The sequence below is a fragment of the Convolutriloba macropyga genome, chromosome 7, assembly GCF_964194025.1.
Source record: "Convolutriloba macropyga chromosome 7, txConMacr16.3, whole genome shotgun sequence".
Lineage (NCBI taxonomy): Eukaryota > Metazoa > Xenacoelomorpha > Acoela > Convolutidae > Convolutriloba > Convolutriloba macropyga.
The window spans coordinates 42,342,534-42,369,374 of NC_134474.1; the positions used below are offsets into that span (position 1 = coordinate 42,342,534).

At 32.9% G+C, this 26,841-nt stretch overlaps 1 protein-coding gene across 1 annotated transcript in view; it reads left to right on the forward strand.

Annotated features, from left to right (window-relative positions):
• Positions 1-26,841, forward strand: part of LOC142343037 (uncharacterized) — a 90,131-nt gene that overhangs the window by 27,369 nt on the left and 35,921 nt on the right. Inside the window, exons 7-10 of the mRNA XM_075394724.1 lie at positions 2,604-2,765; positions 5,072-5,305; positions 10,604-10,813; positions 24,308-25,522. Coding sequence (XP_075250839.1) covers positions 2,604-2,765; positions 5,072-5,305; positions 10,604-10,813; positions 24,308-25,522 — 1,821 coding nt within the window. The remainder of the gene's footprint in view (positions 1-2,603; positions 2,766-5,071; positions 5,306-10,603; positions 10,814-24,307; positions 25,523-26,841) is intronic.

The window sequence follows — 26,841 nt, forward strand, 5'->3', positions numbered from 1 at the left end:
ATTTATAATATTGGATTTTAAGGCTTTGATGCGCAATTTTTCTTGAAAATCTTTTTAATTTTGAGGTTCTAATTGAAATTCTTTTTTCATTTTTAAGTCCTGCCACGCCATCAAAATATTAAAGCTTCCCATTGGCGTTGAAACAAAGTTTAAGTTAAGCTTGAACAGCGAGTTGGGTTTTCAGCGAGTAGATAATGGTTCTAATGGCTCTGACAGTTTCTTCTTGCGTTTTATTGAACTCTTGGTTTTTGCATGTACTTGATGTCGATTTTGTAGTCCTAAAACCAATTCTGATTAATGAAAGATCCCACTGGCTTCCGAGTCAATTGTAATTTAACTTGTTTTTGCTTTTGGTTAAAAACTATTGGTTTTAAAGGCCGCAATAATGCGAGTTGTTTTTAAAATTTAGTGATTTTTTTGTATATTTTTACATATATATTGATTTCATTGAAGTCACACTATCATTATAATGAGTGATCCCATACGTTTTGAACAGAAAATCAATTTTACTAATCCAACATTTTCCCCTGAATCGGTTTTCTATCACTGATTTTGCACTGGTTGTTTCACATATTTTTTAAATAACTTCGACAAATGTCTCTCGTAGTTTTTTTAATTTCCTGGTTTCTGTCTGTAATAGTTGTTCATTTTTTATCTGTAAGATGTTTGTTTTCATTGATGACAGCTCTCAAAAGCTTCTTTTTAAACGTTAAAAAAACTTATTTAATGCGATCTGCTGGTAACTGATGGTTTTGATGATTTTGACTTTTTTGTTCTTCATTTGTTCCTCAGCTATTCGATATTTGCTTTTATTCATTTTAAACATATTTTCACATTGGAAGGTTCTATTCACTTTCTCGTGATTTAAATTTCAACCTTTCTTTTCGTTTTATGTAGCAACCGATGTTCCATTTCTTGAACACTTTGCGTTTACTTAAAATATTTCTTAGCGATCAATTTTTGTGCCTGTTCTACAGTCCATTTAAATATTCGCGCTAATGTTATTTCTAATTAATTTCGCAAAAGAGACATAAATTCACTTATACAGTATTTCGCTTGTTTTTTAACTGAATTCATACAAATAATACATAATTTTTGGATAACAGCTGATGGTGGCCTCAATACTTTGTGTTTTTGTATATTTTTCTCCATTTCTATGGCTGTAGTTATTTTACCGTCCTGATTTTTCGCGTGAAACAGCTCTCATTGGTCTTTTAGGACATTTAATCAAATTGATCCACAATTTTTTAATAAAAGCTAATGATATTTTTATGACTTTTGAGATTATTCGATTTAAACAAAAGCTTGATAATTTTGTGAATTTTTCCCTAATTTCTTCCTCTTTCTGTCGACTGTTTATATATTCCATTACGAACAGGTGACAGTTGCTTCGTTTTATGCAAGTTAATTTGTGATTTATAGGTTCATGGGATGGTATTTTGACTATGTTACGATGTGAAATTACGTTTTGAGTTTCTAACGTTAATATTTGTTTGTTTTTGTGTATGTTGTTGTTTTCTTGTCCCATAGTCTTATTAAACGCGGGCATCATATGTTGTTTAATTGGGCATTGTGTTTTATATATCAGTTAGTAGTTTGCTTTTGTAACAGTTTTTGTCCTCAAATATAAACTTGTGTAATCTCTTCAATTGGTAGATATTTAAGTCTGAAATGAGGATGAGCGGGGTTGGGACATTATTTGCAAACGAAAATTACCCATTCTCACTGTTTGATTTCCCAGATTCACTCTCAAAATTCAACAAAACTTGTTCAAATGGGCTATTTATTTGTAAAATTATGCATGAAAGGCGCTGAATCCGCTGAATTAGTAATTTTCACAAGTGCTGAAAATGTGTAAGAAAGGTGCTGAAAAGGTGCCGAAATCTCGCAAGAGAAGTTTTGAAGTTTTGTAACAAAAGCATGATAATTTTGTGATTTTTTCCCCTCATTTCTTCTTCTTTCTGTCGACTGTTTATATATTCCATTATGAACAGGTGACAGTTGCTTTGTTTTATGCAAGTTAATTTGTGTTTTTTAGGTTTATCCGATGGTATTTTGACTATGTTACGATGTGAAATTACGTTTTGAGTTTCTAACGATAATTTTTGTTTGTTTTTGTGTATGTTGTTGTTTCTTTTGTCCTAAAGTCTTATTAATAGCGGGCATCATATGTTGTTTAATTTGGCATTGTATTTTATATATCAGTTAGTAGTTTGCTTTTGTAGCAGTTTTTGTACTCAAATATATACTTGTGTATATCTCTTCATTTGGTAGACATTTAAGTCAGAAATGAGGATGAGCGGGGTTGGAACATTATTTGCAAACGAATATTACCCAGCTTCACTGTTTGATTTCCCAGCCTCACTCTCAAAATTCAGCAAAACCTGTTAAAAGTGGGCTATTTAATTCTCTGTAAAAATAGAGGCGCCCTCTTACATCGATATGCTCCTCAAACCAATGAATTTTTTTAGGAATTTTCTATTTTCTATAATTTTTTTGGTTCCCAACCCATTTTGCAGCATTTTCTTTGAGCGTAAAGAATTCGGCAAAGGTTCTATGCAAAAAGCAGGGCAAATTTCAATGGAGACCGTTTCACAAAAAAGATGGAGAAGATGACTGCAGGAAAGTTGCAGATCTCAAAATTCGGAATGATGCTGGATGGACTTATATCAAAGTGAAACTCATTGGAACTGTTGTGAGGTTGCAGTTGTACGTCAGCTGGGCTATGATGATGATTTGTGAAGTCACAATTTTCGGAGTGAACAGTTAGTGTTTATCCCATTAGTTTTAGAAGACAATTTTGTTCTTAAACTGTTTATCCCCCGTTCTCATACGAGTTAAGGAACGTTTCAAGAATGTAAGATTGAAAGCTTGTAAGTCTGGAAACACGTACCTTCTCTCTGGGTCGTCCTAAATATCCTTGGCTGAAAAGGAAAATTTATGAAAAGGTACGAAGTCGAGAGGAGGGGTCACATCATTACCTTGTTGACATGGTCGAGGACGTTAGTAATGGTTGGCCCGAAATCTCTTCACATTTGGATAAACTGTCAAGTCGTTCCCAATATTGTTCGAACAAGTTTTTTCATAAGTCGCTCTAAAATAATTTGCGAGACAATAAAGACTGCTAAAAATGGCAAAAAAAGGTTTATAACTCCTGCTGAGGAAGATAGATACACACTGAAAGCCTTACAGCATTATTACAAAACAATCCAACCTAACAATTTTTTTCAAAACATTAGCAAAGATTTTAAATTTTGGGAACTATAAGATTATTTCTGTTGATAATCTCTGACAACAACTAGAGTAATTTTGCCCGTTTTTACGTTATCTTGGAAAACTTGAAAAAATGATTTTGTTTTCCTGGCCAGCAATTATAATGTCGAGATAAATTGAAAAACTTCGTTTGTCTTTGAAGAATATTCCTTCTCTTGTTTATCAAAAAAATAACAAATGAAAGTTACTTTCCGAGTCCGAAAACGACCATGTCTCCCACGACTAAAAATAATGATGCCAGAGTCTTGCATTATGACCATCTTTAGGTAAGATTCTCGCCAAAAAGCCGTCTTTCAGGCTCACATTTTACAAGGTATTTGTCTTGTTTGCAAAACCCTTGCAAAAATTCCGTCTAAAGATTGAAACAGTTGGTCGAGATAACGGTCTAAAAAACCGTTGGTTAGTTACAATCAAGGTGTGCACGTTCACGCTGCAGCGTCCACGGGAGAACTGTATCTTAGAGTGTTAATGAGCCTCCACAGCTTTTTCGGTGACTAGTAAGTAACAAATAGTGCAATTCTGAAATCTGAAAGAAGCGAAACTAAATCCCAAGAGTCAGTAGGAAGCCAGAGAACTTATTTAAATTATCTTAAAATTTGGTAATAACCACAGCCACAAACTCAACCAACCTAGCCGTAACTGCAAAACAAAATTAGGTCACACCCTAAGAGGGAGAGAAACTACTGCAAGACAAACTAGCAAAAGTCATTACTGGTTTGAAATACCAATAATAAAATAACGGCAACGCAGTATTATACTAAAAATTCGAAAGTGTCAAAAAATTCCAGAACACACTTAACTCTCAGCCTAGAAAACAACCATAGTCGGATGTCTGCTTCAATGGATTTTTGCCAATTACATAAATCATGAGAAGACGGGAACAAGATACTTAATTAGAATAAACGTCTACAAGTAAGTTATAGTAGCCAAAAAAATTGTTTTCGAACCGTTTTTAATTCACACAATGAGTGGCTTTAATGGCTCTGTCGCAAATCTGTCGATCGATCTCTTTACATCTTTAATTTATTTCTTGATGTTTGTCGTAGAACCTCTTCAACAGGCCAGCTCAAAGTTGATCTGAATGGAATGTCATTAAGATATTGAATATGTTATAATTGACATATTGCTTTTTTGAAAGAACCTTTTACAGCTGGTGCTGACGGCTATTTCCTGAAAAGGATTTTTGTCTCGTTCAAAGTTTGCACGTCTCTTACAACATAACCGTTGTCTTCAAAAGAAGGTATTCTGCCAAGACCCTGGCAAGAATCGTATAAAATAACTCTAATCTTTGAGGTCTGAGAATATAACCGTCTTTAGCTACATCATGCGAGATAGCTGTCGGTGTTGGACACGTATTCTGACTACTTTATGAGCAGGAAAAAATATTGGATAATGGTGAAAAACGGTGTTTTCATAAATTAATCCACCGTCTTGACATAGCCAAAATAGTTGAATATGAGTTTTAAGAACTGCGAAGCTGCTTTCAGTTTCGGTCATTCTATCGTCTACCCGCCATTTTGGAAAATCCAACAGAATATAGCAATACATTGTGACTACAGAACCCTGGAGATCTGAGAACCGTTATCTTATATATTGTAAAAATTACACGATTTTACATGAGTGTAAAAATTCTCTTACTAAAGTTTGAGAAACTGCTGAAAAAATTGGAGCAACGTATGTTTTTTTGTTATACAGCAAGATTTTACAAGACTGCATAAATTCTACAGGATCTTATTTGCAAATTCTCAGATCACAGTATTTGTTTTTGATTCGTAACCTCGCCCTTGTTTCCATTTAGTCTCACCAGGCGGGAAAATGATGCTGGATATCGAAAGTGTCCAAATCTCACCAAGCAAAAAACCCGTGGAAGGAAACCCTTCAAGTTCAATTACAGGAGAGGCAGCTTTCAATCCCAAATCGTGTTTGAGCTTCGCTGAGGCAGGGGATAAGGATGAAATTGTATTGAAATTGACGTTTGAGCAATATAAATACGTGTCTCATGTTTTTCTGTTGGCACCGACCTCTGAGAAAGGTGAGATCAGTCTTTTGACATATAATAATATAATATCAATCGCATTGCTCCCTTGTCATTACTATTATTGTTCCAAAATCCTATTTTTGGGGAAGATCTATATGTCAGGGGAACTTTTTATGTTTTGCGTACAAAATTAAAAGTGGTATCATTAAGAAAACTTGAATAGCTAAATCAATCTGTTGACGCAGGAATTTTGCTTTCTTAGTTAGAAAACAAGGTTTGATTTTTTTTAATTTTACTGTTTCACGCAAAAAACTAATTTCATGACAAATCATTAATTTGCGTGTGGTGTCCTTGTGTGTGTATATGTGGGTTCATAACTGTGTGTGTGCGTATGTGCGTGCGTTTGTGTGTGTGTGTGTGTGTGTGTGTGTGTGTATGTGCGTGCGTTTGTGTGGCTGAGTGTTTGTGTACAGCATTGTACGAGCACATTTGTGAGTGCACACATACACCCACGCACAGAGGTACTCAAACTAATGAACATGCTGAAAGACAGATGCATGTTTCTGTCTTTTAGCATGTTCATGAGTTTGAGTACCTCTGTGCGAGGGTTTATGTGTGTTTGCATGTGAGCGTATGTTTGTGTTTCTCTGCAACCGTGCTTGAGTACATAATTGTGTGTACGATGGCGCGCGGGTGTGTGTTGAGTATGACTATGTTTGTGCCTGAGTGCATTTTTGGGGGTGTGCTTCGGTTTCTGAGAGAGATATTTGCACGTGACAGCGAAAAATATTTTCATGCAGCTGCAAAATTTCATTAGCCTTTTCTTGGGTTTTGATAAATCAAGTATTTTGAAGATTTGGTCATGACATCATTTTTATTTAATCATATCTTGTTCGGTAGTTTTTGTCACCATAAAGTTCTAAAGAGACCGAAAAAACTCGTTCTTTTGATGTTTGTCTCCTTCGCAAACTACTGCCTGAGCTTAAAAAACTGTGTCTTAACAACTTGATTGTTTTCAGGATTTTATTTTTAATTCTGATCTCAAAGCAGGCCATTTATTTAGCTTTTATTATTCAAAGCCAATGAAGCCGAAAAGGAACAAAAAAAGTGAATTGACGTTTCGTGTTTTTCATGTTGTTGTTTTTGTTTCTCATTAAGGCTACAAAAATGATATTCTATCCTGAAGATTTGTTGTTCAAGTATATAAGCTCTAAAGTGTATGCTTGATCTGTAAAATAGCTTTTGATAAATTTTTCTTATGGTGCAAATTTTGAAGCCAAATTTTTGCACGCAACTCCTTATTCTCAGGGTTTTCTGTAACTTTTGTCTGTTCTTGTGCATTAGTGTCGCCTTCGTTAGCATCATTTTCAACCAAGCAATTTTTTGTGTTTTCAAAACGGAAACATCGTTCTGATTGACTTTTTTAGAATCTATACAGACCGAACTTCAAGGGTTATTCTGCCTTGCTTCCTCTAATTAGTCAATATTTTTACTCATAGTCCCATTATCTGTTCAAAATAGATACTACATAAGTGCTCTCAAATTTCAAAACTTTTTGCTTTATTCTGTTTTTTTTTGCTTTAATCAACAACTTGTGTTTGCGTTGCATTAGTTTTTTCCGTCTTACATATTATGCACTCTTTTAAATTAATTTCAAAGCAACGTACGTTTCATTAATCTGGAATTGTTTTCATTTGCTTGAACAATTTTATTGGTGACGTGTGATTTTCCTCGATTGGTTCTCGGCAATTTTTAATTTAATTTAAATTCTTTAAATGACAATTAAAGTACTTTGTTTAACATAAATTACTTTTTAAATGATAATACACTCTAATAGACAATTGCTCGAGGAATGCTTCTAAACAACTTGTTTACCAGACATTTTTTTACTTCAAAAAGTTTTACATATTTTTGTTAGGTATTTGTATTTGTATCAAATTATTTGTATTTAGAAACTAGATCTCTACGGAGCAACTTCAACCATTTTTTGGCAACCTACTGGATTTTTAACTGTTCCATTTTGACACTTGGTCAACATTTATTGAAGCAAACGTCTAGGGTGGAACGGTTGCTCTTCTTCGCACAGGAAACAACATTGCGACGGGCTCATTTTTGATCACTCTAGAATCGCATGGAAACCCTATAAGGAGCCTGCCACAATTTTAATGCGTTAAAAGTTCAAGGAAATACTAACTTGAAGTGTATTGGATGCAATTTACGATTCACATGCCCCATAACTGCAAATAATTTTCTAATATTGAATTTTTATCTAATGTGTTTAAAATGTTCATAGATCTTTTTACATCTATGACGAGCTGATCTCATGCTGTACGCATTTTCTCCAACCCAACTTGTGGGGGAGGAACTATAAACCCAACTGGGCCCTTTTGTTCCAACAGTTTTGGCGAATCGATGCATTTCACATAGAAAGCTAAAAAAAGGTATTGTTAAGAATTTGTCGAGCACAAAATGCTTTAACTTAATTATTTTCCAAACTTCCTGTCCTAGTATTCGTTGAGGTTTATTTTTTTGTGAAATTCGGTCGGTATACCCTATTTTTTTCACTTTTTCAAATTTCGCAAGAAAATTATGCAATTGTATTGTGATATGTTAGAAAAACATTGATAATATTTTGTTTAGCAAAACATAATTTTTTTCAGACCGGAGATATAAAAAAGCCTTTTTGGAGCTTTTGGTTTGAGGTTTTTGCAAAAATTTAAGCTGATCTCTGGTTAAGTTGGCCTTTTTCTTAAATCAATAACTGAATCATTAACCCTAGCTATTTATTGCCCTAACAACGACTGAGTAATTTTTTGGTTAACAACAATGGCAGATGATGTGGTTACCACTATTTAACATCGGGTTATGGAATTACAGTTCCTTCTTTTGCTCTTTTAATGACAATCACTTTCTATGCGTTAGTCTCTTTTAGTCTTTTTTACATCTTGTTTCAAACGGAGGCAACGATGCGGTAAAACGTTTGCCACTACAAAATTACTGTTTTAATCAAGTTGTACGAACTGCCCAATCGTCTTTGAAATTTGCCATAATTCAGCCTTTTAACGATAATTTTTTCCCTTTCCCATAATTTTTTTCAATTTCTGTTAAACTAATTTACTATTGAATGCCATGATGATTTTTTTAAAACATTAAAGATATAAGAGGCCTTGTTTCGAAAGCTTAGCTGTATCTGTGGGAGCATTCACATTATCATATAATATTTCCCGTTTCAACCAAACGTTTCATAAAAACACTGATTTAAAGCTTGTTGAAAATTTGTTCTTGCAAAAATAAATGCTAAAATTACATAAATTTTCCAATGCAGTAATCTAGAAAAATGATTTACACATTTTTCAAGTTTATATCCATTTATCCAAATCAGATAATTTTTGTAATCGCAAACATCACCTAAATTTGGTGTTTAATTTAGATATTTTCACGGAACGCCGGATTGTGAAGTCTAAGCAAACAATTTTTTCAAAAATGAGTGCCTTTTTTTGTCTAAAATTTTGTCTAATTGAGAACAAATTAGTTTTTGAGAAATTTACTAAAAGTTCGTAAAAAAGTACTTTAACCGTCTTAAATTTCCCACTATTTTGAAGATGATGCAAAAGGACGCATGTTTTATTATATTAAGCAAAACACAACTTTGCATTATGCACCATTTACAATTTTAGAATGAGAAACACCACGTGGCAATTAAACTATATAAAATTCTGGTAAAACTAAAAATGGCAATATTATTCTTACGTGCTTAATTAAATCAATTATCTTAAAGTAATTCCCGACATTTCAGATTCTGCTGGCTATTTCCATTTCTTTTCCAAATTTGCTGCCTGATTTGCTTGACGGCATGTATAAACGGACATTTTCGATAAATACTTTCCAGGGTCTTACAAATCTAAATTTTCTGAACTTTGTGGTTTGTTGTTAACCCAAATTCGAATCGGACTTTTTCTCTTGTTTTCACTATTGCTGATCACAATTCCACAATATTCTCCCACCGAAATTCAGTTCAGTTAACGCTTTCCATTCCATAACAAACTCATTGAAAAGGCTTCACCTAAAAGATAATGGAAGCTTCTGGGGTTAAATTCTGAAGAATGGGAATTTTTCGCCAAATTAGAGCAGAGTTGGCCATTCTCTAAAGCTAGTTGATTTCTATGATTGTTATTTTTGCCGCTCCTAAAGCATTTTTCTACACTTTTATATTGGCTATTACGGTTCGCACCTTTATTGCAACCAGCCGAAATTTTCGGCTGGTTGCAATAAATTACATTTATTGAAGCAAGTGAGTTTTGGTCTATGATAAAAAAATGGCAATATTTTTTTAGCCTGGAAAAAACGGTCGAAAGAAATACAACATAAAAAGAATTAAAAATTCACTGCAGTACTCTTTCCCGGAAACTTTTGCAAAATTACACCTTTTCATTGCTGCATTTTTGTCATATTTGATTTGATTGAATAGAGACTTGATTTCACACAAGAAATAAATCAGTTTTCGTATAGAGATAGATGAAAATATTTTAAGAATATAGCTTTCATTAGGTTGTCGTTCTTTTACTTGACTGCTCTTGAAACGAGTGCCACAAACAAAAAAAAGTTTTTTTAAAAAATACTCCAAATTGAAGTTTAAGAAAAATAACAAGAGATCAGTTTCGGGTTCATTTTTAGGTTTTTCGTTTTCTTTTTCAGTTTTAAGATATTTCGCGGACGTCTCGTTTTCATCTCCTTCGCTATATATTGTGATGTTGATTTCCTTAAGCAGATTAAACTCAGGATTCTTAAAGAGTCGCATGACTCAGGAGCGAGTCAGCTTTTGCTCTAAAACCAAAAACATTTTAGGCTTATGGAGGTTGCAATTAAAAATTCAAAATGTTCGGTGTTCACAATGTCTCAATATAAGCATATTTACTTTATGTAGATTTTATACACCTCACATTTTATCAGCTCTGCTTTGAGAGAATTCGGGTAGCAAATTCAGCAACTTTAACAAAAGATTCCAATCATTTTTTTCTAGGTTTCTCAATTTCTGAAAGTTCACGCTCTGTCCTCTAGTTTAATAAAGTTAAGCAAACATTGGTACTCAGGGAGGTCGGAGTACTATATGCGTTCGCACATCACCGAGTAATCCATAAATTAGATTTTTTAAATCACATTTGCGAGCAAAATTTGGTGACGTGAAAATTTATAAACGTCATGGAAGAGAAAAGGAATAATTGATTATACTTCTTATAATTTTACTGCATTGACTAGCATATTTGAAAAAGATATATGTCATTTTGAGATACATTATATAATTTTCTCTAGAAAAAAGGACAATATCGAATCTTTTTTACAACCCACTTTTAGAACTTCCAGCTTTCACTGCACTAGAAGTATCGTACTGTAACAACGCCCAATCTTGTTCTCCCTGCACTTCTGTCCCAGAAACCAAACCCTCACTTTATGCGACAGTGTTATGTGACTTCGCTACACCTGCTGATTACGTCATTGTTAAGAAGCCCGCAGCCCAAGTGTTTGAGACGGAAGCAATGCTCTGTGGGATTCTCTTGTTTGGAAGTGAGTAACAACGTATCGGTATATAGGCTGTTTTAAATTAAAAGGTTTGAAGGAATGACATGGAGTGTTGTTTTTATGACCCAGTATCCATACAAAGATCAACCAACGTCACGTCATTTTCTTGTTGATGCAAAAGTTCAGCCTGAGATAGGATTCCGTATAAAATTTCACGTCAATTCTTCTGTTCTCAAAAATTTTATCTAAGTATATATGTATGAGTTTTGCTATCTAATATGCCCGTCGGGAACTAAATATTCGTGTTAAATTGCGGGAGTCGTTCGTGATTCACTTCGGGGTCTTAAAGGCATGTTGTTACGTGGCAGTACCGCAGATTTATTCGAAAACATGGTGGAGTGATAGCCGAGAGGTAAGGTGTGTGATTCAGAGTGTGATTGAGAGTTCAATCCCCTGCCTCCGTGAAGTTGTTTGTGTATGGATGAGCTCTTACTTATCCATAGCTTCAGGTTGACCATATCCTGACAAATGTTGGCTGCAATAATGGTACCACGTCAAAGTTTCAGACGCAAAAAAAAGTGGCCATCGTCACCAAAAAAAGAGCAATGCTGCTCATAACAAGATCAGTCTGAAATGTGGGGAATAATAAGAAAAAGGGGCAGCTGTGGCCTAATGCTGTTCCGCTGCGAGTACGCAGGAACAAATTGTTATTATTATTATTAATACAAAACAGTTTTTCCATTATCTGTTTTGTTCATGATTATATGTAGAAACTGTGAGTTTTGTACTCATAATTTAGTTCGTGTTGACATTTATGTATGGCATCTTTGTGGTGTGATATTTCTTATCTAAAAAGATAAACCAAATTAATTTAAATTCGTTGCGATGTAACATGCATCTATCAAGGAAGATCACTATTGTGCATTCGCACATAATGTTCTTACCCGTCTAAAATTCATCCAGTCACCATATAAAATCTTTCAAGAACAAAAAATACTGCTAATTACCTTAACAAAAAAACGAGAGCAATAGATTAAAAAAAGAAAGTTTTTTTTTGCTAAAATCGTACGTTTTAATTTTTTTTAAGGCTAAGTTGACTGAAATTTAAAAACAAGAGGAAACGTTTTTGCTGGAATTTTTTTTCTGAACTTACCTATATGCTCAACTGGATTTTATTCAGTCAATTTTGGTTATGAGCGGCATCCACTGGCATCTGCCTCAAAGCCCCCCCCCCCCCCCCCACCGAGTTTTGATTATTTGAAACAGGTTTTTTTCGAACTTGACCGGTGTCGGCTGATTTTTAACCAGGTTTGAATTTTGACTCAAAAAATTTTCAATTACTTTGGTCACTATTTCAAAACATTTTGCTCAAAATTTTTCATAAATGAGTTTTTGGCACAACCATGTTGATGTAAATTTTTGAGATGAAAAAAAGTAACTGGACCATTTCATTTCACTCTTCCTCCAAAACTTTGGGCTGATTTGCAGATAATGCGGACTATAGTGCTGGATATAGGTGCTGCCAACAGTACAAGAAAGATATCGAAGCACAGTTCTGCTGATTTTCTGTTATTTAATCTCAACTTCTTCATTCTTAATAGGATTTAAGTACTTTTATCTCCAATAAGTACTAAAAACCTTTTATTTTATTCGGGTGTTTGAAAATATATGACGTTCCACGTTGATGCTCATCATATCAAGCTGTAAATACTGAATTGAATTTCATTCCATTTAGAAAATTTCACAGTAAAAGCAGTTTTCTCTTGACCAATTTCGTGTAACTCCATTAGAATAGTTCTAATGGAGTTCTTTGAAATTATATGACGTTCCACGTTGATGCTCATCATATCAAGCTGTAAATACTGAATTGAATTTCATTTCATTTAGAAAATTTCACAGTAAAAGCAGTTTTCTCCTGACCAATTTCGTGTAACTCCATTAGAATAGTTCTAAGTTTAATTGTAACTAATTGAAGGAAAATCAATTTGTTGGAGAAAAAATTGATTGCCCGTCATTGGTTCAATTACGACAAAGTTGTGACAACCTATCAAAAAATGACTGTTATACTGAGGACGAAGAGTTTCATAAAAGTATATTAAATGCTGGTTTTATGCTTCTATAAGAGTTTTATAAATATAAACGGCCAAAGAATGCTTTAGAGCAATTTTTCAAAAGTTCTTATTGATATTGCATATATAGACTCAAACAAAGCAAGAATAAAGCGACACCTTGATTAATTTGAAAAATACTTCCTCCATGAGGAAAAATAGGTGAAATCAAATTCGAGAGCAAAGCCCGTATCGAGTTCGAATGGTTACACTGTAAGAATGTGCAAGTTGCTTGAAAGTTCTTGATGCACTGCCTTGCAAGTTTTTTTCCAGTTCTTTGCAAGTTCTTACAAGTTAACTATTCGTCCTGCAAGCTTCTACAAGTTAAACATTCAACTTAAAACACATGTTAATACATAAGTTTCTAGAACTTTAGATAATCATTCTTACAAGATAATCATTCTGTCTATACCGTAACAAAAAAAATCTGAAAAATTGTGAATTGAAATCATAAGATAAAAAAGTTGGTATAAAAAATGAAGGATAGATAATTTGCTTTGAGATAAATTTTGACATGAAAGATGAGACTTCAATCAAAGTAAGAAAGAGTATAAATTTTTTGGAACATTCATAAAGAAGCAATCAGGCTACAAAATTCTATCAAATCAACCATCTTTTGCAGGAAACTGGTAAAATCTTACAAGTTAACCATTAGCTGCACGAAACCTGCAAGTTAGTACAAGTGAACCTTTCGTTCTCTACCCGGGAGAAATGAAATTTTGACAAACATTATCATATACAACTTTAATTTTTATCTGCTGAATTTCTCGATTTTTAATTGAACTAATAGCGCAAACATAACCGACTAACGTCGGGCGAATTGCTCTCAAACGACCGGCGAGTGGTTGGCTTTGTCGGTCTAGTGGTCTAGTGAGGCTACTTTTAGTTTAATTCAAGGATCGTGAGGTGAGGGTAATAGATAATGACATCACGCCACATAGCAGCTGAAGAGCGGCAGCAACAAAAGACTTAAGGAAAGAGAGAAAGCGATATAGCGTGCGAATAATAATACGTGAACAAGAAAGAGAAGGAAAAAGCCCAAACAACAGAGACGGAGAGAGCTAGGAAAATTCTCCATGACGAGATTTGACTCTGCAACTTCTAGTTTTCTAGCCTTGTTAGTAATTACATTTTATAGAAAAAAACTGAGAAAGCAAAAATTCAAAAAAAGTCTCCGCATTTTGCAGTGAAAAAATTTTTAAAACCAATTTATGACTTTGGAGTTGTTTTATGTAACCCATCTGCAAGACTTTCGTTGGCCGAAATTTCGTTGGCCAATAATGATCGTTAAACTCAGAAAAGGACGAAAAACTCATTTTTAGCAATGCAAATTTTAACAAATTCTTGCTAAAATTTGTGATATTAACGTCTTCAGAACCGTTTCATTTTCTCGAGAAATTATCTAGTGTCCCTTTTGCAAGCCATAAATAGTTCCAATGGATCATAAAGGTCCATAAACTTGGGAAATAAATTTTTTTTGAAAACTCGAAAAAAAATATTTTTCATCAAAAATTTGCAAAAATTCGAGTCATTAAAATATTGATAACCATTCTATTGACTCCTGAAATTATGTAGTTTCTTATTATCAACCCTCGGAGGAGGACCAAGGGCCACTGGTGCCGGAGAATAAAAATCGAAATTATTTCAAATCTCCTTAATTTGAAAAATACTTCCTCCATGAGGAAAAATAGGTAAATTCAAATTCGAGAGCAAAGCCCGTATCGAGTTCGAATGGTTACACTGTAAGAATGTGCAAGTTGCTTGAAAGTTCTTGATGCATTGCCTTGCAAATTTTTTTCCAGTTCTTTTGCAAGTTCTTACAAGTTAACTATTCGTCCTGCAAGCTTCAACAAGTTAAACATTCAACTTAAAACACATGTTAATATATAAGTTTCTAGAACTTTAGATAATCATTCTTACAAGATAATCATTCTGTCTATACCGTAACAAAAAAATCTAAAAAACTGTGAATTGAAATCATAAGATAAAAAAGTTGGCATAAAAAATGAAGGGTAGATAATTTGCTTTCAGATAAATTTTGACATGAAAGATGAGACTTCAATCAAAGTAAGAAAGAATATACACTTTTTGGAACATTCATAAAGAAGCAATCAGGCTCCAAAATTCTATCAAATCAACCATCTTTTGCAGGAAACTGGTAAAATCTTACAAGTTAACCATTAGCTGCACGAAACCTGCAAGTTAGTACAAGTGAACCTTTCGTTCTCCACCCGGGAGAAATGAAATTTTGACAAACATTATCATATACAACTTTAATTTTTATCTGCTGCATTTCTTGATTTTTAATTGAACTAATAGCGCAAACAGAACCGACTAACGTCGGGCGAATTGCTCTCAAACGACCGGCGAGTGGTTGGCTTTGTCGGTCTAGTGGTCTAGTGAGGCTACTTTTAGATTAATTCAAGGGGCGTGAGTTGAGGGTAATAGATAATGACATCACGCCACATAGCAGCTAAAGAGCGGCAGCAACAAAAGACTTAAGGAAAGAGAGAAAGCGATATAGCGTGCGAATAATAAAACGTGAACGAGAAAGAGAAGGAAAAAGACCAAACAACAGAGACGGAGCGAGCTAGGAAAATTCTCCATGACGAGATTTGACTCTGCAACTTCTAGTTTTCTAGCCTTGTTAGTAATTACATTTTATAGAAAAAAACTGAGAAAGCAAAAACTCAAAAAAAGTCTCCGCATTTTGCAGTGAAAAAATTTTTAAAACCAATTTATGACTTTGGAGTTGTTTTATGTAACCCATCTGCAAGACTTTCGTTGGCCGAAATTTCGTTGGCCACTAATGATCGTTAAACTCAGAAAAGGATGAAAAACTCATTTTTAGCAATGCAAACTTTAACAAATTCTTGCTAAAATTTGTGTTATTAACGTCTTCAGAACCGTTTCATTTTCTCGAGAAATTATCTAGTTTCCCTCTTGCAAGCCATAAATAGTTCCAATGGATCATAAAGGTCCATAAACTTGGGAAATAAATTTTTTTTGAAAACTTGAAAAAAAAAATATTTTTCATCAAAAATTTGCAAAAATTCGAGTCATTAAAACAATGATAACAATTCTATTGGCACAACCATGTTGATGTAAATTTTTGAGATGAAAAAAAGTAACTGGACCATTTCATTTCACTCTTCCTCCAAAACTTTGGGCTGATTTGCAGATAATGCGGACTATAGTGCTGGATATAGGTGCTGCCAACAGTACAAGAAAGATATCGAAGCACAGTTCTGCTGATTTTCTGTTATTTAATCTCAACTTCTTCATTCTTAATAGGATTTAAGTACTTTTATCTCCAATAAGTACTAAAAACCTTTTATTTTATTCGGGTGTTTGAAATTATATGACGTTCCACGTTGATGCTCATCATATCAAGCTGTAAATACTGAATTGAATTTCATTCCATTTAGAAAATTTCACAGTAAAAGCAGTTTTCTCCTGACCAATTTCGTGTAACTCCATTAGAATAGTTCTAAGTTTAATTGTAACTAATTGAAGGAAAATCAATTTGTTGGAGAAAAAATTGATTGCCCGTCATTGGTTCAATTACGACAAAGTTGTGACAACCTATCAAAAAATGACTGTTATACTGAGGACGAAGAGTTTCATAAAAGTATATTAAATGCTGGTTTTATGCTTCTATAAGAGTTTTATAAATATAAACGGCCAAAGAATGCTTTAGAGCAATTTTTCAAAAGTTCTTATTGATATTGCATCTATAGACTCAAACAAAGCAAGAATAAAGCGACACCTTGATTAATTTGAAAAATACTTCCTCCATGAGGAAAAATAGGTGAAATCAAATTCGAGAGCAAAGTCCGTATCGAGTTCGAATGGTTACACTGTAAGAATGTGCAAGTTGCTTGAAAGTTCTTGATGCACTGCCTTGCAAGTTTTTTTCCAGTTCTTTTGCAAGTTCTTACAAGTTAACTATTCGTCCTGCAAGCTTCTACAAGTTAAACATTCAACTTAAAACACATGTTAATACATAAGTTTCTAGAACTTTAGATAATCATTCTTACAAGATAATCATTCTGTCTATACCGTAACAAAAAAAATCTGAAAAATTGTGAATTGAAATCATAAGATAAAAAAGTTGGCATAAAAAATGAAGGGTAGATAATTTGCTTTGAGATAAATTTTGACATGAAAGATGAGACTTCAATCAAAGTAAGAAAGAGTAAAAATTTTTTGGAACATTCATAAAGAAGCAATCAGGCTACAAAATTCTATCAAATGAACCATCTTTTGCAGGAAACTGGTTAAATCTTACAAGTTAACCATTAGCTGCATGAAACCTGCAAGTTAGTACAAGTGAACCTTTCGTTCTCCACCCTGGAGAAAAGAAATTTTGACAAACATTATCATATGCAACTTTAATTTTTATCTGCAGAAGGAAAAAGACCAAACAACAGAGACGGAGCAAGCTAGGAAAATTCTCCATGACGAGATTTGACTCTGCAACTTCTAGTTTTCCAGCCTTGTTAGTGATTACATTTTATAGAAAAAAACTGAGAAAGCAAAAATTCAAAAAAGTCTCCGCATTTTGCAGTGAAAAAACTTCTAAAACCAATTTATTACTTTGGAGTTGTTTTATGTAACCCATCTGCAAGACTTTTGTTGGCCGAAATTTCGTTGGCCAATAATGATCGTTAAACTCAGAAAAGGACGAAAAACTCATTTTTAGCAATGCAAATTTTAACAAATTCTTGCTGAAATTTGTGATATTAATGTCTTGAGAACCGTTTCATTTTCTCGAGAAATTATCTAGTGTCCCTCTTGCAAGCCATAAATAGTTCCAATGGATCATAAAGGTCCATAAACTTGGGAAATAAATTTTTTTTGAAAACTCGAAAAAAAATATTTTTCATCAAAAATTTGCAAAAATTCGAGTCATTAAAATATTGATAACCATTCTATTGACTCCTGAAATTATGCAGTTTCTTATTATCAACCCTCGGAGGAGGACCGTGGGCCACTGGTGCCGGAGAATAAAAATCGAAATTATTTCAAATCTTGAAAAAAAATTGCTTTTTTTTCGAATCATTCAATATATTCAAAACATTTAATCAAACCTAGAAACTATGCAGTAATCTTTTATCAAACCCTACAGGAGGTTTGCTTGCTCTTTAGAACTGAAAAACGAGCAAAGTGATAAACCATTTCAAGGAACTTGAAAAAATTTGCAAAATATTTGAAAAAAAAATGCTTAAACTCGTGATAATAAAATCTTGAAAAACATTTATTTACATCTAGGAACTATGCAATAACTTATTATTAAAACCTAGAGGAGGTTCATGGCTTGTGAGGCTGGCGAAACCTAAACAAGGACAAAAGTTTTCAAAACAATTGAAAAAATTGCTAGTTTTATTTTTAAAAAAATTGCTAAATTTTGTGGAATAAAAAAGTTGAACACTATCCAAAGTCCAAAATAAAAATTAGTTACTTATTATCAAATCCTTAGGGAGGTTTACTGGTTCTGGCATTTTCACTAATGACAATAAATGTCAGAAAAACAAAAAAGAATCAAGTTTTGTCATAAAGAATGCTAAAATTCGTAATGTAAAATCTTGAAGAACATCCCATTACATCTAGGAACTATGCAATAACTTTTTATTAAAGGTGGTTCCTTGGCTCCCGAGAATGGAGAAAACTGAAAAAAGACAGAAAACAAAAATTTTTAAAGCACTTGAAAAAATTGCGAAATTTTGTGATATAAAAAAGGTGAAAACTATTCAACGCCAAAAAAAGTTTTGGTTAACATATTATTAAACCCTTTAGGAGGTTTTTTGAATCTTGAGGCTGAAAAACCTGAACAATGACAATAAAAGTCAAAAAATTGAAAAAAGTTACAAGTTTTATTTTTAGAGCAGGTTCCTTGACACCTAGGGCTGCAAAATTCAAAAATTGACAAAAATTGTCAAAATCTTTTGAAAATTTTGAAAATTAGTATAAATTTGCGTGTATTTGTTTGGATTACCAAAATATATAGCTCGCAAAATGGTCATAAAAAGTACGTATCTGTTAAAAAAGAACTTTATCAACTTTAAAGGGCCTCAACTTTAGACTGCTCCAACAAAAAAATTCAAAAGGTGACAAAAACAAAAAAAATTGCAAAATTTCGGGCTCAAAAACTTCTAAAATGACCTTTTAACTTTATACTACGAACCTCCCGGTAGCTTCTTTGCACTAAGCACTTGAAGGACTGTTAAACGCGGCTAAGGGCCTTTAATGAATCTTAATGGCCGCTGGCCGCTACCTGTTCATCCCGTTTTTAAGGACAAAAAGTCGAATGGGTCAGACGAAAAATCGGTCAAGCAAAAATTCGTATAAAAAAGACCAACATGACTTATATCATTTGAGAGCAATTTAAAAAGGACGTGAAATTAGTCCCTGAATGGAATAGATTATCAGTTCCACTTCGAAAAAGCGAATAGGTTACTCTTAAACAAATGAAAAAAAAATATAGAAACCACAAAAAAACCAGATCAATCGCTGCATTTGGATTTGTTCGTTGCATTTTCAATTGTGAAAAAAATGACAACTTAATATGATTTGATTGAAAAACCGAAGAATTTGGTATCGATATCGTTTTAACTTTCTCGTTTTTTTTTTCAATTACATTGAAGACTTTTTTTTTATCTCTATCTATAAGTAGAGCTCAAAATTCTTGTTGCAAAATAGAGAGGATTGGTTGTTTTCTGTAATTTTTTGTCTGCTGTTTCTTCGCCATTCTTCACAAAAATGTTTCACTCTCTAAATAATTTTGAAAGCTTCTGAAGGAAGCAAGATATTTTAACTTTACTTAACGAACTAAAATTCTGCGTAATTAGTAACTTTTTACAAAATGAAATGATTCTCCCGCTATTAATTTTTCCCGATCAGTAGGTAAATTTTTATCCGGTTTCATTTCTAATTCCAGCAAACATTAGAACAATACACCACAGAAATTTTTAAACCCAAACTTGTGAAAGCTGGCTAAAGCTCTACTGTAAACTATGCCAGTTTGAAACTATCAAATTTATTAGTTAAGGAGTCATTCAAATCATCTTCGTGTTTCTAAAAATTTATTGAGAGGTGGATAGGATCAAAACGCACACCAGCCAGCCTCTTTGTTCTATTTCATGTCAGTTGACGTATTTTTAGCCAAAAAATGTCCTAAGTGATCAATCGCAGAGAAAATGTTTGATTTTTTATATGAATTTAGCAATAGAAAAACTTACATTATATTTAACTTTGAAATACCCTGAAAACAATTTTTGAATGCGGAGTAAATAGTTTTTTGTTCACTATTATTTAGGTGATCAAGTTGACCACTTAGGTTATCGGAATCTTGAATTAAAGGTTTGAAAGAATGGATCGGAGAGAAATGAACGTGTTTTGCTCTAATCGCAACAGCCACTGAAAGACTGCCACCTACTTCATTGAAGTTGGTTCACAGTAAACAAAAAGACGATTAATTGTCAAAATTGATCACCTGATTTCAAGCGTTATGATAATGAGTCGAAAAAGAAACGAAAACTGGATTGAGGATTTTTATATTTGGCCAAAATTGCGAGTGTGCTCAGCAGTTTATGCAACCACCGAACTAGAATGACTTGACATCAAATTTAGACATATTTGTTCCCGCTGATATCGTACATTTGGAGATTCTTAATATCACAACCCTCCAGAGGATATGCAAAAAACCTTTCAAATCAGTTTGATTTCTTTCAAAATTTTCTATATGTTGGACAAAATTCTAGCAGTATGTTTAAAGAGCTATATGGGCTATGTATGTTTATAGGAACACTTGGTTATTACAGAATGGTATACAGTGGTAAATCATCTTATAAAAGTAAAATAGTAATAAAACGAAGTTGTACCCTTGTTCTGGGTGCTGATGTATGTTTTTTGGCAGCTTCCGCTTGAAAATCACTGTCCGCTCAATAGCATTTAACATCGTCGCAGTACAGGAAAAATACTTCAAATTTTGTTCTCAGACAATAATTTAAGTGATTCATACGTACTTAAACAGGCAGAAAACACACTCTTCAAATATTTATTAATTGACTTTTTCGTCGATAAGATAAGATTATAACGTCTCTGTAGCAAATTGGTTTAAAAATCAGCTCAAGAAAATTCTAATATCACCACTTAAAAAATCCAATAACTCAAGATACAAATAAAATTTTTGTGATTTCTTACCTCACTCTGGGTAATTAATCAATCTAATCTATCCGAGTCTTTCCTTAATATTGTTTTTTGTTCCGAGCCCTCTTGAGGGGGAAGGAACTATATGCTCAAATGCGTTTTTTTTCTTCAGTCAATTTTGGCCGATCAATATATGCATCGTAGAGAGTTGAGACTGGTATCATTAGAAAGCTTGTCCAGCGTAGAATATGCAATTAAAAAGATTTTTTAAATTTTCGTTTCTTGCGGAAAGTTATCGAGGTGTAAATTTTGAGAAAATAGAGTGAATTCCGGTGAGATTTTATTCACATTTTCCAAAATTTTTATCTAAAACTTCGCCAATTTTGCTAAAAATTGTTATTTTTTTCAAAAGTGTTGTTGATTTTTATTTGTTAACACAAAAAACGTTTTTGCAGGCTATTTGTATTAATTGTTTTGTCAAAATCATCAAATAAGTTTCTTTAGTCCAGTTTGATTAAATTTACAGGAAGTACAGACCCAAAAACCACAAACACAGTCTTTTAGACTCAAAATGGGTATTTTTGTACTTCAAATTTCGTTGAGAGTGATCTGTAATTAAAACTTGGCCCATTTTTACTAAATTTATTCGTTGATTATAAAAAACGCAGCATCTATTTTTGAGTTTTTCACTAACAAAATATCAATATCTAGAACAATCAAATAATTAAATGTTCCTAATAGACAAAGAGCATTAGCAGGGCTAGTTTTGGACCAATCTTGGACTGGTATAATTCAAAAATAATTCGGATTGTAATCAGTCGGTCTTTTTTATTAAAAAAATGATCTTTTCTGCATTAATTAAATTACAGAATGTTTCAAACCAAAGCTCAATGATAGGTACAATTGGATTCATGAATAGATCCACATTGTTGTATCATATCAATTACTTGAAAGCTAAGCGTTGTTTTGACTTTAAAAAGTATTTGATTTTTAAATAAATAATGACTTAATGAACTTTGCCTCTATTTTTCTCTTAAATTGGTCAACTTGTAGCTTATTGTCAGCAAAGAAAGAATGCTTCTTCTTTCTTTTGAAATCAAATTCAATCATTATTGCGCTTTTATGCCTCAAGTTATGCTTTTCTGGCTTTGATATTACTAGATTTCACATTTTTAAAATTTTTTTAAGTATTTGCTCGTTTTTCACGTTTTCTAGTTTTGTCACTTTATCAATTTATTGACAGTTCGTATATCACATTATTGGCGCTCAAAACAAAGCGAAATTGGTAATTTTATTTTCCTTGAAGATATAGATTATGATTTTAACGGCTTCGACACTACTTTCTCAAAGAATTTATTTGAATTTTTTAAATTTTGTCTTTGACTGTCCTTTTTACTTTGTCTTTTTAGTCGTATGAAAATTCTAGTACAATAACCCAGTTTCTTTGGCTTTTCATGGAAGAATAGATGATCCGATGTTCTGATATTAATGGATAGCTGATGACCTTCATGACTCTGAAAACAATTGTTTCATAAATCAAAAAGAGACACTTTGTAACTTTGCAATTTTGCTCATTTTATTGTTTGTTTGTTATCTAGTCTCGTTAATTACAAGTCAAATATGACAATAATCTTGTCAAAGAAAGGTTTCAAGAAAAATTGGTGTCACACAATCGAATGTTTTTTAAGAATTCGTTGACTTTACTGGTTTCGACACGGAAAAAAAAGTAAATTAAATTTTGATTTTCGTCATGTTTGACGTTCTTTTTGTAGACGTAAGATATATTCTCGATAATTTCAACTCTCAAGGGCTTGCTTTGGAAGAAAAAACGAACCTAATTATTTATTCCATTCTGTAATTAATGGCGTTCATGTCTTTGAAAATATTTTTTTTCGAAAAAGAATTTAAGTGCTACTTAATTTTGCTTTTTTTTTCAATTTTATCTACTTGTTATCGAGCTTCATTAAAAAGAGGTTACATAATACAATCTCGGTGCTTGCAGAAAGTGCAATCGAACATATTTTGATGGCCATAGTATGGCTCTGTGGTTCCGAAAGCGTTGTCTGCCAAGTTTTAATTGATTTTTTGTTTGTTGTCTATTTTTTTTGTTCTTTTTGTAACCGCATAAAAAAATGAATACCGGCAGTTATTACTTCTATAGAAGAATTGGTAATCATACAGCTATGGGATTTTTTAGTTGATTTCTAATTGTTTTCATTACTTTGAAATTAATTGTTTAAAAAATAAGCGAAATTTACAACTTTACTGTTTTTGTTCTTTATTGTCTTATTGTTACCAAGCCTTTTTATTGAGTGGTCCCATATCGTTTCTGGTGAAACAAAAGTTTTTTTTTGTTTAATATCAGTTTTATCTGACGCTATTTTGACCTTTTTTATTAAGTTTTTGTTTTTTAAAAAGGACATGACATGAAGTTTTTGATGTATTTATTTTTTGTTGTTGTTGTTTCAGTTTGCTTTTCGTCTTGACTCGCTTTCTTAATATTTGCAAATCTAATCAATATATTGTACCATTATCCCCTCCCCCATTGAGTTATTTGCTTTGGAGGCTATCTTTTCGTTCATACACCATTTTTAAAAAAAATTCTTGAATTTTTGGGCTTTTCTATGTTCCTCAGTTGGTAGACAGTCATGCCAAAATTGTGGATGAGCGGGGTCGGAACCTTATGTACAATTGCAAATTACCGAGTCGCCTTGTTTTAATTTAGTATTGATGATGAAACTCAGTTTTTCTTCGAGAAATCAAAACGTTCAGTTTTAGTTTTTTCAGGACTTTTTGCTGAAATTACAATTGTATCTCTTCTGAAGAAATATCCATTGTCCCAAAATGACTACTCAAAAAAACTCGGCTAATGTAAAGCTCCTAACTCGCATTTTACGGAGGGTTGAAACAACACAATTTTTGCAATTAAATACACTTTTTGCTGAGATTAACTGTTCATTTGTCACTCGATTTAGAAACTTTACAACATGCTTACATGTAGACACACATATATAAATCCATTCATTTACACATACATGCATACACACATACATACCTACACAAATAGATACACACACACACACGTAGACCAAAAAATTCAAGTTGACAATAAAATTTGTGTAAAGTGTGTATGTATACATGTTAAAATTTTCTAAATCAAGTGACAAATGAATAGTTAATCTCAGCAGAAACTATATTAATTTCAAAAATATTTTGAGTCGGCAAAAAAAATTAAATTTAATAACCGACCAAAACGGCGACCAAATGATTTTCATTTCAGGCGAAGTTGAGCCTCGCATTCTGAGCGCTAGCGCAAATCTTACTTCTGAAACCTCTTACGTTGTCACGTGGCAAATTGATCGTCCGGATAGCGTAATGTTTGTGGAAGTTGTTCCCGAAACATTTTCTCCCTTCGAGAACGACAGTCAAAGACGATACACAGGAAATGAAGTTTCGTTACTGTACATGTTACCAGGAGCTGTGTTTAATATCCGCTTGACACCTTTCAACAATTTTTACGGTGATTCAGCTATGCTTGAAGCTGTAGTTCCCGTGGGACATGTTGATATCAATGCCGACGACTTTTCCCATGACTCCATATCGGGATCATTAGAGACAGAATCTATGTTTGAAAAAATGATTTTGACCCTTCTTGACGCTCAATCTGGTGAAAAAATGGATGAGTTTGAAGTTTCAGCCAACGTTGACGACACTGGCCTTTCTTGGTGGTTTTATCCATTAACTCCTGGTACTAGATATAATCTAACTGTAGATGTTTGGCCTAATAGCAATCCTAAATTTGTGAAAACATTTACAGAATCCGTTCACACGTCTTGTTCCGAGCTGATCTTACGTAATAAAGTGGTAAATATTGATGGTTCGTTGCGAATGACGTTTGGAACTCGTGGAAACGGCGACTTTATCGACTATGAAATTACCAATTTTAACCAGGAAGTTGTTGAAAAACATCGAAAAATGTTCCAGAGAGAAATTGTTTTAACATTCCCGCCTGATTACGATGGGTACCTGCTTACTGGAACAGTTATTGGAGTAGAAGACAGTCCCTCCGCAATATTCAGCATCAGTTATGTGGCCATAATTCAAACAGTGGAATTCCATCCAATCGATTTCGGCTATGGAGTTTTGATAATCCCTTTTTACATTGGCATCATGCAAATATTGTCCGTTCACGATGACAGTTCGGCTTCTCCACCAATCGAATGCTATATGAATTCCCCATGTGAAGTGAACAATCTGATATCTGGACAATGGATAGATTTTAGGCTACAGCCATACTTTGGGGCGTATGTGGGACCTCTTTTCTCTCAATGGTACCTTGTGCCAGAGTCCAATCTGATGATTGGAACACCCGATATAATGAAATCAGAGTTTAGCCCATGGTACCGGCAGTATATCGATATCGAGTTCACTGTTGTCGGATATGTGGATACATTCGAAGTGACGCTAGACCACCAAATTCCAACAGGCTCATACGGTTTGTGTTTATATTGATTTTCTGTTGCTTTCTAATACCTCTAAGGATTCTTGGTGGTGAAAGCCGTGAAAAAATGTGTTAAAAACTCAACTTTGTTTTTTTTTCAAAAAAATGCTAATAAATTCACAGCATTGCTTGAATTGACTTTACTGTAAAAAAGCTGTAAAAATCGATTTTCAAAAATGCTTTTTAAAGAAATAATATACGTTTTTTTCACAACATTTACAAAAAATCCTTGCATTTCTTAAATTTATTAATCAATTATTTATTAAATTATATTATTTTTAATGCTTAATTCTATTATTATGCTTTAATTTTTATTAAATTTATCAAAATATTAATCAATTTAATTATTTAAAAAAATTTAATTTTGCTCCAACCCTAATGAATTTGTTTGGGGATAAAAACTTTATACCAACCCGACAATTTTGTTAAATCTATTTTTTGCGATGGAAATCTTTTGCTGAGAGATAAATTGTGATTCAATTACATACTCTTGAGAAATTGAATCGATTGTTAATGAGAGATCTTCAAATTATTATTCTCTGAGGAGGTATTGAGGTTCAAATTTTCCCTAATTTTCATTTTCTCGCCTTTTCACAATTCAAATTCGAGGTAGTGTATATAATTTCTGATTTTACCTAGAAAAAATAGTTTGAATTATCTAAGATGATACATAAAACCAATACAAATTAAAACAAGCGAAATGAAACAAGTTACTTAATTTTTCGAACTCTCCATGAAATTGGGGTTCGGAAATTTATACCAGGTCGATTTTTTTATTCAGTCAATTTTAACTGATTAATATCTTTTGCACAGAGAAACAAAAACAGTATCATAAGAGAGCCTGAAATACTGAATTGATATGACACATTATCATATCTTAATGTCTCATAAAAATAATTTGATCTTTAGTTTTGAAGTTTTTGACAGTACTCAACTTTCAAAGTTTGAATAAATTCAAATGACATACGTTTTATGTACCAAAGGATTATTTAAACAATTTGCTGAAACTTCATCAATAAGATCCAATTCTTTTTAATTCTATTGAAAAACTCCTTTAAATAAATGTGCAAAAGAAACTTAAAATTAAATTATTTGTAGTCATCTGAAGTTCTCGTTTATTTTCTATAAGCATCTTCCCGCAAAGAATGTATCAGCAATTGTCATCTTTGTTATTGTACAAAAGCAAATTGCTCAAACTTGTGTTCTCTATAAATCTTTACAGAGAAAACAAGTTTGAGCAATTTGCATTGGTACAACAACAAAAAATGACAACTGCTGATACATTATTGGCTGGCATATGCATTTCATAGAGT